Source organism: Macroventuria anomochaeta, assembly GCF_010093625.1.
Source record: "Macroventuria anomochaeta strain CBS 525.71 unplaced genomic scaffold BU25scaffold_16, whole genome shotgun sequence".
NCBI lineage: Eukaryota > Fungi > Ascomycota > Dothideomycetes > Pleosporales > Didymellaceae > Macroventuria > Macroventuria anomochaeta.
In genome coordinates, this window is record NW_022985377.1 from 167,259 (window position 1) to 181,626 (window position 14,368).

General features: G+C 54.7%; 6 protein-coding genes across 6 annotated transcripts; 4 read left to right on the forward strand and 2 right to left on the reverse strand.

Moving 5' to 3' along the window:
• Positions 1 to 24: 24 nt before the first annotated feature.
• On the forward strand, positions 25 to 1,638 carry BU25DRAFT_410700 (uncharacterized protein). The gene has a single exon (XM_033706365.1). The coding sequence runs from the start codon at positions 40 to 42 to the stop codon at positions 1,510 to 1,512; it is 1,473 nt and encodes a 490-aa protein (XP_033561734.1). The 5' UTR covers positions 25 to 39; the 3' UTR covers positions 1,513 to 1,638.
• Positions 1,639 to 1,672: 34 nt separating this feature from the next.
• BU25DRAFT_410701 (peroxisomal ABC transporter-like protein) lies at positions 1,673 to 4,551 on the forward strand. Its single transcript, XM_033706366.1, has 2 exons — positions 1,673 to 3,999; positions 4,069 to 4,551. The coding sequence occupies exons 1-2, from the start codon at positions 1,848 to 1,850 to the stop codon at positions 4,527 to 4,529; spliced, it is 2,613 nt and encodes an 870-aa protein (XP_033561735.1). The 5' UTR covers positions 1,673 to 1,847; the 3' UTR covers positions 4,530 to 4,551.
• Positions 4,552 to 5,385: 834 nt separating this feature from the next.
• On the forward strand, positions 5,386 to 6,200 carry BU25DRAFT_439961 (uncharacterized protein; the record flags this gene model as incomplete). The annotated part of the gene is made up of 3 exons (XM_033709135.1): positions 5,386 to 5,557; positions 5,683 to 5,891; positions 5,976 to 6,200. The coding sequence occupies 3 exons, from the start codon at positions 5,386 to 5,388 to the stop codon at positions 6,198 to 6,200; spliced, it is 606 nt and encodes a 201-aa protein (XP_033561736.1).
• A 1,326-nt stretch (positions 6,201 to 7,526) lies between these two features.
• Positions 7,527 to 9,017, forward strand: BU25DRAFT_421549 (aldehyde dehydrogenase; the record flags this gene model as incomplete). The annotated part of the gene is made up of 2 exons (XM_033708096.1): positions 7,527 to 7,832; positions 7,884 to 9,017. 2 exons carry the CDS (start codon positions 7,527 to 7,529, stop codon positions 9,015 to 9,017), a joined length of 1,440 nt encoding a protein of 479 aa, XP_033561737.1.
• A 308-nt stretch (positions 9,018 to 9,325) lies between these two features.
• Positions 9,326 to 10,909, reverse strand: BU25DRAFT_439963 (glycoside hydrolase family 10 protein; the record flags this gene model as incomplete). Its single annotated transcript, XM_033709136.1, has 3 exons — positions 10,196 to 10,909; positions 9,910 to 10,144; positions 9,326 to 9,856 (listed from the first exon to the last, which is right to left on the reverse strand). The coding sequence occupies exons 1-3, from the start codon at positions 10,852 to 10,854 to the stop codon at positions 9,326 to 9,328; spliced, it is 1,425 nt and encodes a 474-aa protein (XP_033561738.1). The 5' UTR covers positions 10,855 to 10,909.
• Positions 10,910 to 11,378: 469 nt separating this feature from the next.
• Positions 11,379 to 14,339, reverse strand: BU25DRAFT_491186 (histidine biosynthesis trifunctional protein). The gene is made up of 2 exons (XM_033711544.1): positions 11,750 to 14,339; positions 11,379 to 11,697 (listed from the first exon to the last, which is right to left on the reverse strand). Exons 1-2 carry the CDS (start codon positions 14,199 to 14,201, stop codon positions 11,513 to 11,515), a joined length of 2,637 nt encoding a protein of 878 aa, XP_033561739.1. The 5' UTR covers positions 14,202 to 14,339; the 3' UTR covers positions 11,379 to 11,512.
• Between the last annotated feature and the right edge of the window lie 29 nt (positions 14,340 to 14,368).

A 14,368-nucleotide genomic window follows, 5' to 3' on the forward strand; every position in this document is an offset into this window, starting at 1 on the left:
CGGATCTTCGACATCCACACTCCGATCACAATGACAACAATGTCTTTTACAGCTCAGACACCCCAGTGGCAACCATCGCCTACCAAGTTCGACACTCAAACCTCGACTCCAGTCATGCGATCGCCTACTTCAGCACCCACATCTTCATCGAAAGTAGACCGAGAGCGACGACCTAAGCTTCGAGCTTCATGCGACGCCTGTGCTGCTTCGAAGGTCAAGTGCAGCAAGGACCACCCAATCTGCCAACGATGCTCTGCCAACGGCTTGCAATGCATCTATGGCATATCGAGGAAGCACGGCAAGCCAGGACGTACACGGAAGAGGAATCCAGATGGCACACCCTTTATCAAGGGATCGAAGCAGCGGCCATCGCCAGATGGTAGCGAGTTTGGAAAGTTCAGGGTAAGACCTGAGCCGATCACCTTGCCTCTGCCAGATTTCGATGCCGCATCAGCGTGGAACTCTAGCTGGTCATCCACACCCAGTCTGCGAAGCACACCAGAGTTCGAATTCGAGATGACGCCCGAGCCATTCGATATGACCATGACACCTGAACCAATGTACATGGACTCGTCGATGTCAATGGGCTTTCCATTCGCCGATGACTTCCTCTTGCCGACGGCTGACTTCCAGATGGATATGATGCAGTCAATTGAGCCGGAGCTTACCTTCTGTGATCCCTTCGCAAAGAAGCAGTCCGTGCAGCTTGACCTACCGGACATCCGGGCGCTCAAAGACTACATCGGTGGCGAGACTGTCAACCCTCTCGACTGCACATTTCAGGATGTTGGCCTTGGTATCTCGCTCGACGGCTCATTCACATCGTCATCAGAACCAAGCCCGAAAAGCACGACCTTCGATCAATCGCGAAGCCGCCTGAGTGTGAGTGTCTCGATGCCATCTTCGCACTGCTGCTCTACTCTCGCCCACTCGACCCTTGAGAGCCTACGCATCATCGGTCCAGACAGCACACAGCCTTGGTCTAACGTCGAGTCGAAGAGCCTCGACGCTGTCCTCTCTACTACGAAGCTGGCGGTGCAGAGCGTACTCCAACTCCTCAGCTGCCCATGCTCTTCAGACCCACATCTATCGATGCTCTACTCGAGCATCACATCGAAGATCCTGAACTGGTATCAAATCGCCGCCGGCGTCAACCCTGCTGCAGTGCCCTTGGGAACCGCGCCATCGCTCAGCAGCGGCACCTCGCCAACATCTTCTTCTGTCTACCCTTCGCCACTGTCCACACCTGGCTCCGAGCAACCAACCTTCCGCATTCAAATGCAGCCTCTGAAGTTCGGACTCTACCAGTTCGACGAGGCGGACCAGGAGCGCTTGAGGCGGCAGGTGGTGCTAAAGGAGGTGAAGAAGTGCGGACAGCTTGTTGAAACCCTGGCGCACTGGCGCGGCAATGGGCAGAGTGAACAGGCCGAGTTCTTGTACGATGTGCTCGGCGCGTGGCTGAAGAGCGAGCTGTACAAGACGCTGCAGCAGATCGAGGGGAGCGGACGTTGAGGGGCCGGCCTGTGAGTTTTCGGCGTCAAGGATTCTGCATGAAGTTGGGCGGCCACGTGATATTCCTGGCTAGTTTGACTCTGCAGTAAGGCATGCACAAAAAAGCGTGATTTGGTGAGTCTTTAGGAGATTATGTCAATGGAGAATGTGCCCATCATGAGTCGTGTGTCCAAGTGAGGCCCCACCGACCCCAGCTTCCCCAGACTGCGTTCACATGCCTCGGCTGCAGCGCACGACGCATCATCCACGCGCACATGTCAAGACGATCACACTCGATGCCAGCAACGCACACCAGAACATGAGCTTGTCGCCAGGCACGACTCGCATGGCCCACGATGGCCGCACAATCAACGCTGCGAGAGCCTCATGATCCGCTGCTCGCCCTCTACGACCACTATGCCACCCTCGTCAAGTCGCGCGTGCGCGGCGCCTCGAGGCTCACCAAGCTGCTCTCGACCATCACGCTGCTCTTCTCCATCATAGGCGCCGGCTATGGGAGCCGTCGGTGGTACAGGAGCAGACGCGCCGAGAAAGAGACGGGCAGACGGCTGCTGAGGCGCAACTCGGCGCTCAAGAACAAGGACGGCAGCAGGACCATCTATGTCCCCTACCGCGACTCGACTTCCAAAGTCGTCATCAATCCGACCAAGCCGACCACTTTCGATGCACATCGCCGACTCTTCCTCCAGCCGCCGCGGGCTGCGAGGATGCAGGACGCGACGGACCCACAAGCACCGCCGCCGCAGACCAAGCCGGGCCTGAACCTGGCCTTCCTGCATCAGTTCCTCAGTCTGCTGAACATCATGATACCGCGCTGGAACAGCAAGGAGACGGGCTTGCTAGTGAGTCACGGCGTGTTCCTTATGCTGCGGACGTACCTATCGCTGGTTGTTGCGCGACTCGACGGAGAGATCGTGCGCGACTTGGTCGCAGGCAACGGCAAAGCGTTCCTATGGGGCATCTGCAAGTGGCTCGGCGTCGGCACCTTCTCATCGTACACCAACGCCATGATCAAGTTCTTGCAGTCCAAGGTCTCGATTGCGTTCCGGACACGGCTCACGCGGTACATCCACGACTTGTATCTGAACGACCACCTCAACTACTACAAGCTGTCCAACCTGGACGGTGGCGTTGGTCAAGGCGCAGATCAGTTCATCACGCAGGATCTGACGCTGTTCTGCGCTTCGGCTGCCTCGTTGTATTCGTCGCTGGGCAAGCCGTTCGTAGACTTGTGTGTCTTCAACTACCAGCTGTTTCGATCCCTAGGACCCATCGCTTTGACTGGCCTGCTGAGCAACTACTTCCTGACTGCCACGATACTACGAAAACTATCGCCGCCATTCGGCAAGCTGAAAGCTGTTGAAGGCAGACGGGAAGGCGATTTCCGCGCCCTGCATTCCCGCCTGATCGCCAACGCCGAGGAAATTGCCTTCTATGGCGGCGACCAAATGGAAAAACACTTCCTCGAGCGAGGTTTCAAGGACCTGAAGCACTGGATGGAAGGCATCTACAGCCTGAAAATCAGGTACAACATGCTCGAAGACTTCGTCCTCAAATACTCCTGGTCCGCCTTCGGCTACCTGATCACTTCCCTCCCCGTCTTCCTCCCCGCCTGGGGCGGCCTCAACGCAACCCCCGAACTTCCAGGCAATTCCGGCATCGAGAAACAAGGCCGCGAACGAAACCGCATGAAAGATTTCATCACCAACAAACGCCTCATGCTCTCCCTCGCCGACGCAGGCGGCAGAATGATGTACAGCATCAAAGACCTCTCCGAGCTCGCCGGCTACACCTCGCGCGTGTACACACTAATCAGCACACTCCACCGCGTCCACGCAGACGCCTACTCCGCGCCCCCAGGCACCCGCCCAGAACTCTACTCCGTATCTGACATCCAAGGCACCGTGCACCGTGGCTTCGACGGCCTGCGCCTCGAACACGTGCCGGTCGTGGCTCCTGCCCTACACCCTCGTGGTGGCGACGAACTGCTCGAAAGTTTATCCTTCATCGTGCATAGTGGTGAACACCTCCTCATCACCGGGCCCAATGGCATCGGGAAATCCGCTGTGAGCCGCATCGTCGCCGGCTTGTGGCCTGTATATCGCGGGCTAGTCTCGCGCCCGCGTTCCATTGGGATGGATGGCATCATGTTCCTCCCGCAGCGCCCCTACCTATCCACTGGTACGCTGCGCGATCAGGTTATCTACCCGCACACAGCGGTCGATATGAAAGACGCGGGACGGCGCGATTCGGAACTGCATGCTGTTCTTGAGGAGGCGAAGCTGGGGTATATTCCAGATCGAGAGGGTGGGTGGGATACGAAGAAGGTGTGGAAAGATGTTTTTAGCGGCGGTGAGAAACAGCGAGTTGGTATTGCGAGGCTGTTGTACCACGAACCGCGCTACGCCTTCATCGATGAGGGGACGAGCGCAGTGTCGAGTGATGTTGAGGGTTTGTTGTATGAGCGCTGCAAGGCTAAGGGCATCAGTAAGTCGTTGTTCCTCCCCTTTCTTCTGGTTGAACGTTGTGTGAGGAAACGAACTAACGAGACCATAGCACTTATCACAATATCCACACGCGCCTCTCTCAAAAGATACCACACGCACCTCCTCTCCCTCGGCCTCGGCGAGTCTGGCGAGGAATGGGAGTTTCAGCGCATCGGCACCGCATCGGAGAAGAGCTCTGTCGAGAAAGAGTTGGCAGAATTACGAGAGCGCTTGGCCAAAGTGGAAGAGTGGAAGACACGCAGGACAAAGATTGAGGAAGAGCTGAAGAGGGTGTGGGTCGAAGGCGGGGAGGAGCTGAGTCCACCGCCGTATGCGGAGACTGTGGATGTTGGCAGTGAGGAGGGGAGTAGGGAGGAAAGTGCTGTGAGTGAGATGAGCCCTGTGAACCAAGAGGATGTAGGTCATGATGATGCTGTGGAAGAGCATGAGGGTCAGGTCATTGGGAGCGGTGGAGGCGAGGGCTTGTTCAATTCATCCAGCTCCTGGAACCCAGCACACCGGCCATTATGATATACAATCGAGCAATTCAGACATGATATCACAAGTCTCCAATGCTATGCACGCTTCAAGATCTGATGCCTCGTATTTGTGCTCACAATCAAAAGGCAGGCATCCTTAAGCTGTCTCAAGCAAGCCAGACCCACGACCAGGTTCACCAAGGTGGCGGCAACTACCTATATGAGCTTCAGCCCCCGCTTTATGAGGTTCGCGGCCACTTTCCACAAACTCCTATATTCGCTAAAGTACGCTGGGGCTCAAAATCCCTGATCCTCGTCCGCCAAGCAACATTTACCCGTTACCAAACTCTTCTTGACCTGGGCTGAGGTCTTTCAATCTATAATATAAAATGTTCGCCTCCATAGAGCACGTTGTTCCCTGATCGTCTTGCTGGCACCCTTGGACCTGGGGTTCTTGTCATTTACCCCGGATTTCGTCAGTGTTCTGGATGTAGATTATCTGCGGCTGGTCTGTCACTGCCGCCCAGTTATTCGAATACGAGAGACTTTCCAAGGTTTAGGTGGCTGCAGTCCATATGTAATCCAGGAGATGATCACCAGGTTCGCAGATGTCTCCGGGTTAGTGTTACGGTCGGTAGAAAGTGAGAGACTGGTCATTGGCCATCTCTAGTCACTACAGAAAGACATGTCGCCAACCAGGCAATCTACTCAGCTGGCTGTAGTACCGATAGATTAGGATACACAGGCTGCGAGTCTGGATTCACAACCAGGGCCGCGTATCCGGATCTGGACCTTTCAGCCGTGACGTCCTGTGTGAGATATAAGAACGATCACTGCTCGCGAACTTGTACAGATCCATAGTACAGAGAAACAGTTCAAACAACTTCGTTGTCGATTCTTAAACCAGCATGAAGTTCGCAGTCCCTGCCCTAGCCTTTGTGGCTGTAGCTTCCGCCCTCCCCCAAACAACATCCACACCCCCTCCATCTTTCGAGATCACAAACGTGGTGTCCGGCGGCACCGGCTGCCCTCAAGGAAGCATCGACGTGAACTGGACCGACAACAAGATCCTACCTATCTGTGCGTACAGTACCCGCCCCCACTCCATCAAACCTCACGACTTCCCAAGAATTCTTCACACCACCGGCCCGCCTTGCCCTCAAACAGTGCCATCCTACAACACCAATCAACTGACCCACCACCAGACTTTGGCAAAGAGTTCATCGCCGCCGTCGGCCCCAAAGCAGAAATCACCGATAGCCGCAAATTCTGCCAACTGAACCTGCAGCTGGAGTACAGCGCGGGCTACAGCTTCGCAGTGTACAGTGCCGATTACTCTGGTTTTGCGTATCTTGACAACGGAGTTACGGGTACGGTGAAGAGTACCTATTACTTCTCTGGATCGATGCTCCAGGTAAGCTCCCGTCATTATTCCCTCTATCTGTTGTGGTGTTTTGCGAGTTGCGATTGGAGAAGAGGATGTGCTGACCAGATACAGACGTCGAGTGCATTGGTTCTGAGTGGGCCGACGAAGGCGAAGTTCAATAAACAAGACGACATCGCTGTTTCGGTTTGGTCGCCCTGCAGCGGCGACGCACTCTTCAACGTCGATGCAAGCGTAGCGCTCACACCGCTCGCGAGCCCAGCGAGTGGCGTTCTCGGAATCACAAAGGAGAGCGGGAAGTTGCGTTCGAATCTTTATATCCAGTGGAAGAAGTGTTAATGATTGAAAGTACCAAAGGTGTTGGACGGTTGCTTTTGATAGGTGCTTCTTTATGCAATCTGAGATGTCGCGCCTTGAATCATCTACCACTGTCCTGCCCTTGCAGTGTGATTGATGGGCAACCTGTATTGTCAACTCTTCACCGTTTCAGTACAAGACTTCTTCTTGTCGCCCAAAATTGTGAGTTACTGAGGCCTGCCTTCGAAATTCGAGCATGCGAGTGGTCGTTATTGTATTTGTGTATCTGCACCGGCGTTGCGTATGTGTCCGTTTTATCAAGGCCTCCCGCAAGGCTCTAGACTTCGAGCAAACTTGGGGCTCAAACAAGGATTATGCAGATCATCTTGTTCCAGATTAGCGCAGCTTGCAATGGATGGAAGGATGCATGTGACGGTGCTGACATCTCAACCTTGCAGAAGTTTAATAAGACCTACCTCAACTTCTAGCTTTTATGTAACAGCACCATCACAATGAGTACAAGCTGGCTGCGCGTTTGTCGCATCGACCCTTGCCTTGGGCCAGTGCGGTGATGTTTGATTAGATCTCAGGCGGTGGGCAGACCCTTGGAGCGTTCCATGCGGAGAAGCTGCGCACGCTAATGTCAACCTTCCAGGTTCACGACCTCAAGGCCACCAACTTCACTCCTCCGCCCAGTGCGACTGAAACCGACACGTATCGGCCCACGTGCAATACCTGAGAATTCGTTCGAAAGAGATGGAGTTCTTATGCCGCCCACACTGGCCATTGACTCGATTAATGCTAGTCAACACGTTCAGGGACAATGGCAACGTATACAGCAGGTCGCTCCACAAGCTGCCGGATAACTAGGTATCCGCTAGGATCAACGCTCCATTCGGTCTTACTGTAACTGCTGTGCAATCAGCACTACGGTTGTTGACATATCAATCTGGTGCTCGGATGCTTCGCTCGGCATTCAAGGCCATTAGCAACTCGACCTAGTCAGCCCTAAACACCACAAAGTCGCCCCACAAAGGTCACGAGGCGACAAGTTACCGCGTAGATCATCGGCCTTATCCCCAATGCATGCCTGTTAAAAAAGCGTGATCCTGCGATCCACCCATCGCAATGCGGCGTGGTCGGGCTAGGGCCGCCATCTCGCTACCGCGGGGTATCGAGGTGGGGTAGATGCTGAGACAAGCCAAGAGGCGCAATTGCCCAAAAGCCAGCCTATGCGGCAATAGCATTGCCGAGGGTAAGGAAGGTGATCAGAGTCAGGCGGCAAACTTCAGAACGTGCTTGCTTAAGTAGTGGCGGTCGCCCAGCTCAAAGTCAATTCCACCTACATCACCCACAAACACTACCATCATGTCTCCCGGAAAGGTTTCCTCTCTCGACTTCGAGAAGTTCTACAACATCGTCAACGGTGAGAAGCGTGGCTCTGACCAGATCCACCACGGTATCAACCCTGCCACTGGCCAGGAGCTCTGGGACGTACCAATTGGTAGTAACCAGGACTTGAACGATGCTGTCGCTGCCGCAAAGAAGGCTTTTCCTTCGTGGAAAGCTACACCAATTGAGAAGCGCAAGGAAATTCTTGGACAGCTGATTGGTCTCTTCCAGCAGCATGAGGACGAATTCGTCTCTCTGCTCTGCAAGGAGTCTGGCAAGCCCGTAAGTTCCCTCTTTCAAGGTTAGACATGAATGATACTGACAAATCTGTAGAGGAAGTTCGCTGCTATCGAGGTCGGCGGTGTTGGCGCCTTCATTGGCTACCACACAACGCTCGACATCCCCTCCGAGAGCTTCGAGGACGACGAGAAGACAGTCTACACAGAATACTCACCTCTCGGTGTATGCGCAGCTATTTGCCCGTGGAACTTCCCTCTGCTCCTGTCGGTCGGCAAGATTGCACCTGCGGTCATGACTGGCAACACCATCATTGTGAAGCCCTCACCATTCACACCCTACACCTCATTGAAGTTCGTTGAGCTGGCTCAGGAGATCTTCCCTCCTGGTGTCATCCAGGTCGTTGGCGGTAACAACGAGCTCGGCGCAGAGATGTGCAAGCACCCCGACATTGCGAAGATCTCCTTCACTGGTTCCATCGCCACAGGAAAGAAGGTCATGGAGACAGCCTCCAAGACCCTCAAGCGCGTCACCCTCGAGCTCGGCGGCAATGACGCCTCCATCATTCTCCCCGACGTCGATGTCAAGAAGATCGCGCCCGAGGTCGTCATAGGCGCGTTTCAGAACTCCGGCCAGGTCTGCGTCGCCACAAAGCGCATCTACATCCACGAGTCCATCTACAAGGAGTTCGTACAGGAGATGGTCAACTTCACAAAGAACATCAAGGTCGGCAACCCTGACGATGGCGACAACCTGCTCGGACCCGTGCAGAACAAGATGCAGTACGACCGCGTCAAGGGCTTCTTCGAGGACAGCAAGGCCAAGGGCTACAAATTCGCTGTTGGCGAGCCCGATGTCTCTACATCAAAGGGCTACTTCATCCAGCCCACCATCATCGACAACCCGCCCAACGACTCCCGCATCATCCAGGAGGAGCCCTTCGGCCCCATTGTGCCTACCCAGCCGTGGTCCGATCTCGAGGAAGTCATTGCTCGCGCCAACGACTCAAACACCGGTCTCGGTGCCTGCGTGTGGGGTAAGGATGTAGAGAAGGCCTCGCAGATTGCGCGAAGACTGGAAGCTGGATCCGTCTTCGTCAACTCGTATGAGAAGCCGACGCCTCAGGCTACTTTTGGTGGGCATAAGGAGTCTGGTATTGGTGGTGAGTGGGGCAAGACCGGCCTGCTCGCTTACTGCAACCCTCATGTTATTCACGTGTACAAGTCTTAGATGAGCGATGTTCTGAAATGAATCGAAAGCGAAATTGATATCCCTCAACTACGTCCTCTTTGATGATCTGAGCTGTGACCGAGGCCTCAACATACAGGAAGCTTCGTTTGTTTCTACACCACGTCAAGGTGAAGGTCAAGCCAATCACCCCTTGACAACAAAAACCACAACGCGAGAATCATAATATGCTATGCTTGCGTCAGACAGATCAGCTGTTGACAGTCTTTATTCCAGTCTGTTTACACACTATAACCGTCCCCAATATAGGTACAATCGAAAAAAAGCCATCGAGGCCAGCACCTCAGCATCTAAGCAAGGGCCGTGCACAATCCGTTGTAGGCCTCCTTAGCCTGGTAGCTGTCGTCGAACAGTAGGGGTGTGCTCGTCGGCCTCCAGCTGTCCGGGTCGCGGACGCCCCAGACTGTAACACCGACGCAGTTATCGATGTCTGCGCATGCGCCTACAGCGGTCTCGTAGTCACTCGCCGCCGCACCCTTGATATCCAGCTCCGTAATCGCACACTCGTCGACGACTGCGCAGAGTGCTTTGAGTGCGCCGGGGTAGTCAGCGATCGGCCAGTTGTTCGCCAGGTGCGATTGCGAGCCGATGCCGTCGATGGGAACGCCGGCTGCGACCCATTCGGTGACTTTGCTGACCATGGCTTTTGTCTTGGCGTACGAGGCGGAGTCGAGGTTGTAGTCGTTGATGTAGAGTTTTGCGGCGGGATCGGCGGCACGGGCGGTTTCGAAGGCGGTTTTTACGAAGCCTTCGCCTAGCACGTTGTAGAATACTGAGCTGCGGAATGTGCCGTCTTCGCCGAAGATTTCGTTGACGATGTCCTGGGGTGCGTTAATACAAACACTTCGAAGAGAGAGAGGGAGGGAGGACGTACCCAGGCGTAGACTTTGCCCTTGTAGCTGCCGACGAGCTTGGTGATGTGCGCTTTCATCACGTCCTCAAGCTTGGTCTTGTCGGTGATGGAAGACACCCAGGTGGGGAGTTGGCTGTGCCAGACTGTGGTGTGGCCGCGGATGAGCTTGTCGTTTGTGGTGGCCCAGTCGACGAGGTAGTCTGCTCCGGTGAGTGTGAATGTGCCCTCGACGTTCTCGGTGGCATCCCACTTCATGCTGCGATTTGTCAGTGACGCTGTTCATATGTAAAGATAGAGAGGGGCATACCTGTTCTCAGGAGTGACCTGACCGAAGTCTGCCTTGATGATCGCGGCATTGTCACCAGTAGTAAGGCGTCCCTTGTCTGTCGCTACACCAATGTACTTCTTGCCCTTGGCCTTGAAGACTGCGTCAATGGAGCAGTCCTCGCCGTTGGCGAAAGTACCAGTGCTGTTACCAGCTCCAGCGCTAGAGGTGGCGCTTGGGGCGGCAACGCTAGTCGATACGACAACGACGGTACTGGAGGTGGAAACATCCTCAGGAATTGCGACAAGGCTCGAGGATGCGATGAGGGTCTCAAAGGTAGTGGGAACAGCAACGGGTGTCGTAGCATTGACAGATGGAGCAGGAGCAGCGGATGTAGGAATGGCAGCAGCGCTGGTAGTGGTTGGAGCAGCAGAGGTCTGAAGGGGTGCGGTGGTTGCGTTGTTGGTGGGGAGGGGTGCAGCAGAGGAAGCGGCAGAAGAAGGTGCGGAATCGCTGGCACCCTCAATGCACTGCGAGTAGTAGTCGTTCCACTGCTTGCAGCCCCAGCCGTCTGCACAAGCTGTCTCGCCTGTGTAGCCCTGGCCACCGCACTGTCCGTAGGGCTGGACAGCTGCGAGGACAGCGGTCGTGGAGGTCAGGCCAACGACCGTGAAGTAAAGGGATGATCCGCGAATATGCATCTTGGAGGTTGGGATTGGTAGAAGGAGGTATAGAAGTTAGATCTTGTCAAAAGAGTGTATAGGTGAATAAATGAATGTCAGGAAGCACGCTTCCGAGAAGGTTGGGGAAAGGTAAGTGGTGAAGGGAAGGACCGAAACGACGAATGAGTAGAGGGGGAGAGCAAGATATTAAATGAAAAGACGGGATCTGCTGGCTCTGGTTGTGTGGGCCGATAGTTCTGAAAGGATTTGTTTCATGAGGGTTGAAACGACTTCCTGGAGATCATTAGCAACCTCATTTTATAACTCCATGCGTTCTTCCAACACAGTCTGAAGATAGCATTCGCATGCAAGAAGATGCAGTAAATTGAACAGACGCGCAAGCCATGCTCTTTTTTATTATTAGACAGGTGTTATGAGGGTTGTTGAGGTGTAGTAGCGATGGAATGTTGTTGGTCGGAAAAGTGATTCATCTGGAGCCTCGGCCCAGCAGAGCCGCCGCATCTAAAACAGGTTAGAATGTATCTACATCATACTGTATTCATGCACAACTCCATCCCTAGATTGCTGCCGTTCCTGTCATCCCCTAAAGCATAAACACCTGAAACTTCGCCACCTGGATGCATAATGCGCGTCTAAATTATTGAACTAGAGGAAATGTTGATCATTGCAAGTTCACTCAAGCTACACCCAGACGCAAGCTGACAGCGCGACGGTGAGCCTCGAGCTCTTCCACGCGTGCGAGCTCCATGACCGCAGCACCAACGTTCTCGAGACCTTGTTTTGTGAGGTTCGCGCTGGTGATGTGCTTGATGTAGGAGCCCAAGTTGACTCCAGAGTACTGCTTAGCGTATCCGTAGGTGGCTGTAGTATTGTCAGCACCTGAGTAGTCATTTTCTCCTGGGATCTGACTTACGAAGGGAATGGTTGACACCGGCGCTGTAATCGCCGACAGACTCTGGTGTCCAGTGGCCAACGAAGACACTGCCAGCGTTCTCGACCAGATCAACGACCTTCTCGGCATCCTCGACCTGTAGGATCAGGTGCTCCGGCGCATAATCGTTGCTCAATCTCATAGCCTCCTGAATGTCATCGACAGCGAGTGTGATCGAGTGCTCGATAGCACCACGAACAATATCAACACGGGGAAGGGCGATAGCCTGCTTATGAAGCTCGTCTTCAATCGCGCGCAATTCAGTCTCATCCAAACCGACTGCAATCAGGATGACCTGAGAATCGACACCGTGCTCAGCCTGACTCAGCAGATCTGAAGCAACAAAGGCTGGGTCCGCCGTCTTATCCGCGACAACCAACACCTCACTGGGCCCAGCAGGCATATCAATGCTGACTCCAGCGTTGGTGTCGTTGGAAACGAACATCTTCGCTGCAGTGACGAACTGGTTACCAGGACCCAAGATCTTATCCACCTTGGGCACGCTCTCAGTACCGTAAGCCATGGCTGCAACAGCCTGTGCACCACCTGCAAGGACGATGGCCGATGCGCCGACCTTGTGCGCGGCGTAGACAACCTCCGGCGTTACCTTGCCGTTCGAGCGCGGTGGTGTAGCAAGAACCAGTGTCTTGCAGCCAGCTACCATAGCGGGCACACCCAGCATGAGTGCGGTAGAGGGCAGAACGGCGGTACCACCAGGCACGTAAAGACCGACCCTCTCGATTGGTCGTGCAAAACGTGAGCAGACGACACCTGGCATTGTCTCGACCTTCAATGGCTTGTCCTCCTTCTGTGCAGCGTGGAACTTGCGGATGTTCTCGAACGACACATCGATGGCCTTGGCTGTCTCTGGTGCCAGTTGCATCAGCTCCTGAGGGAATGGCGCTTTCAAAACCGTCGATGTCAACGAAGTTGCCTTCTCGAACTTGTGGGTGTACTCAAGCAGAGCCTTATCACCGTTTGTCTTGACGTTTTCGATGATGGGTCGGCAAATCTCAAGGATCTTGTCGGTCGATCGTTGCGAAGGTCGTTGCAGCACAGAAGCAATTGTCTCGGACGTCTCGTTTGCGGCGATGTATCTCCTCATAGCGATGCGTCCGTCCTTGATGCCAGCTGGGTCGTCCTTGCTCTTTGGCACAGAAGCTGCCTCCTTGACCTCCTCCTTCGTGGGCTTCTTAGTGCCGTTCGCACCATTCGCACTGCTGCTTGCAGCCGCCGCTTGCGCAGCAAAGGCGGGTTTGGCGTCTCCCTGACGTCTCTTCACCTTGATGCTCTTTGCATCCAAGTTGCGCTCAACATCTTCCAGTGATACTCCAGCAGCCACGCACTTGGTCAAGGCGAAGTAGAAGAGATCGGCGGCCTCAAAAGCAATGTGCTCCTTGGTGGTCGCATCGCAGAGTTCGGCGGCCTCCTCGAGGATCTTTGCTCTCAGCAGTTGCGAGTCGTTGAACAACCTGGCGGTGTATGAGCCCTCGGGCGCAGACTCTTTGCGGCCCTGGAGAGTCTTCTGCAGCTTAGACAGTCCAGTGTATTGACCGAAGCAGGTGGGCGTGGCCAAGTGGCAGAAGCCTCGTCCCTTTTGGCGGACGACAAACTGCAGACAGTCATTGTCGCAGTCCAATGCCAAAGACACAAGCTCCTGGATATCCCCGCTGCTCTCGCCCTTGTACCACAGACCGCGCTTGCGGCTCTGGTACACGCCCCTTCCCGTTCTCAAACTTTCTGCGACACTCTCCTCGCTGCTGTATACCAATCCCAGCGCAATGCCTCGCTCGTCGGTCACGAGGGTTGTGAAAAGGCCGTCCGGTCGGTCGCTGGTCGCATTGGCCATAACAAGCTTCGCGACACTTATCAATGAGGCCTCCTGCTGTGCGTCGACTGTGAGGTTTTCGGCCGGGATGATCGGGATGGCTGAGAGCTTTGCTATGCGCTGGACACTGTCAAGCTCCGGCTTCGCAAACGAGACGAAGACCTCGGGCCTGTCTGTGCCGTATTCTTTCAGCCATGCCTCGAGGAGCTCAATGTCCTCTACCTGGTGGGAGTAGATATTGACTTGTGTGCCTGCAATGGCTTCAATGATCTCCTCGCGGCTGTTTCCCGGCAGGCACAAGACTAGCCTGTCCTGGTCGATCTTCTTGGACTTCAATTCATCCAACTGAGCACGAGTGACGAAGACCTTGGCGGCGCCGGCATCCAGGAGGGAGACGATATCATCGGTCGAAGATACGTTCGCGACGCCGAGATAGTTGGCCAATCGGCCTACAGACTGTTGCAGGTGGGCGAGGGTCTGATCAACAGTGCCATCTGCGACGCGTGAGAAAACATTGCCAACATATGACAGCGCCTGGGGATTGAGGCCCTTGGAGGATTGTGTGTATGTGGTGGGGTCAATTGCGGCAAGAAGCGCGGGAGCCATGCTGGGCAAGTATGTGACTCCAAGTCACCAGATCTAAAGGTATCTGGGTATATGTGCAATCGTGTGTAAAACAGCAGTGACTCCAAGCACGGAAAAAAGTTGGGATGATGATTGACAGATGCCGAACGCCAATCAATGCGTCGAATGGATGACTGAGATCGCCCCTC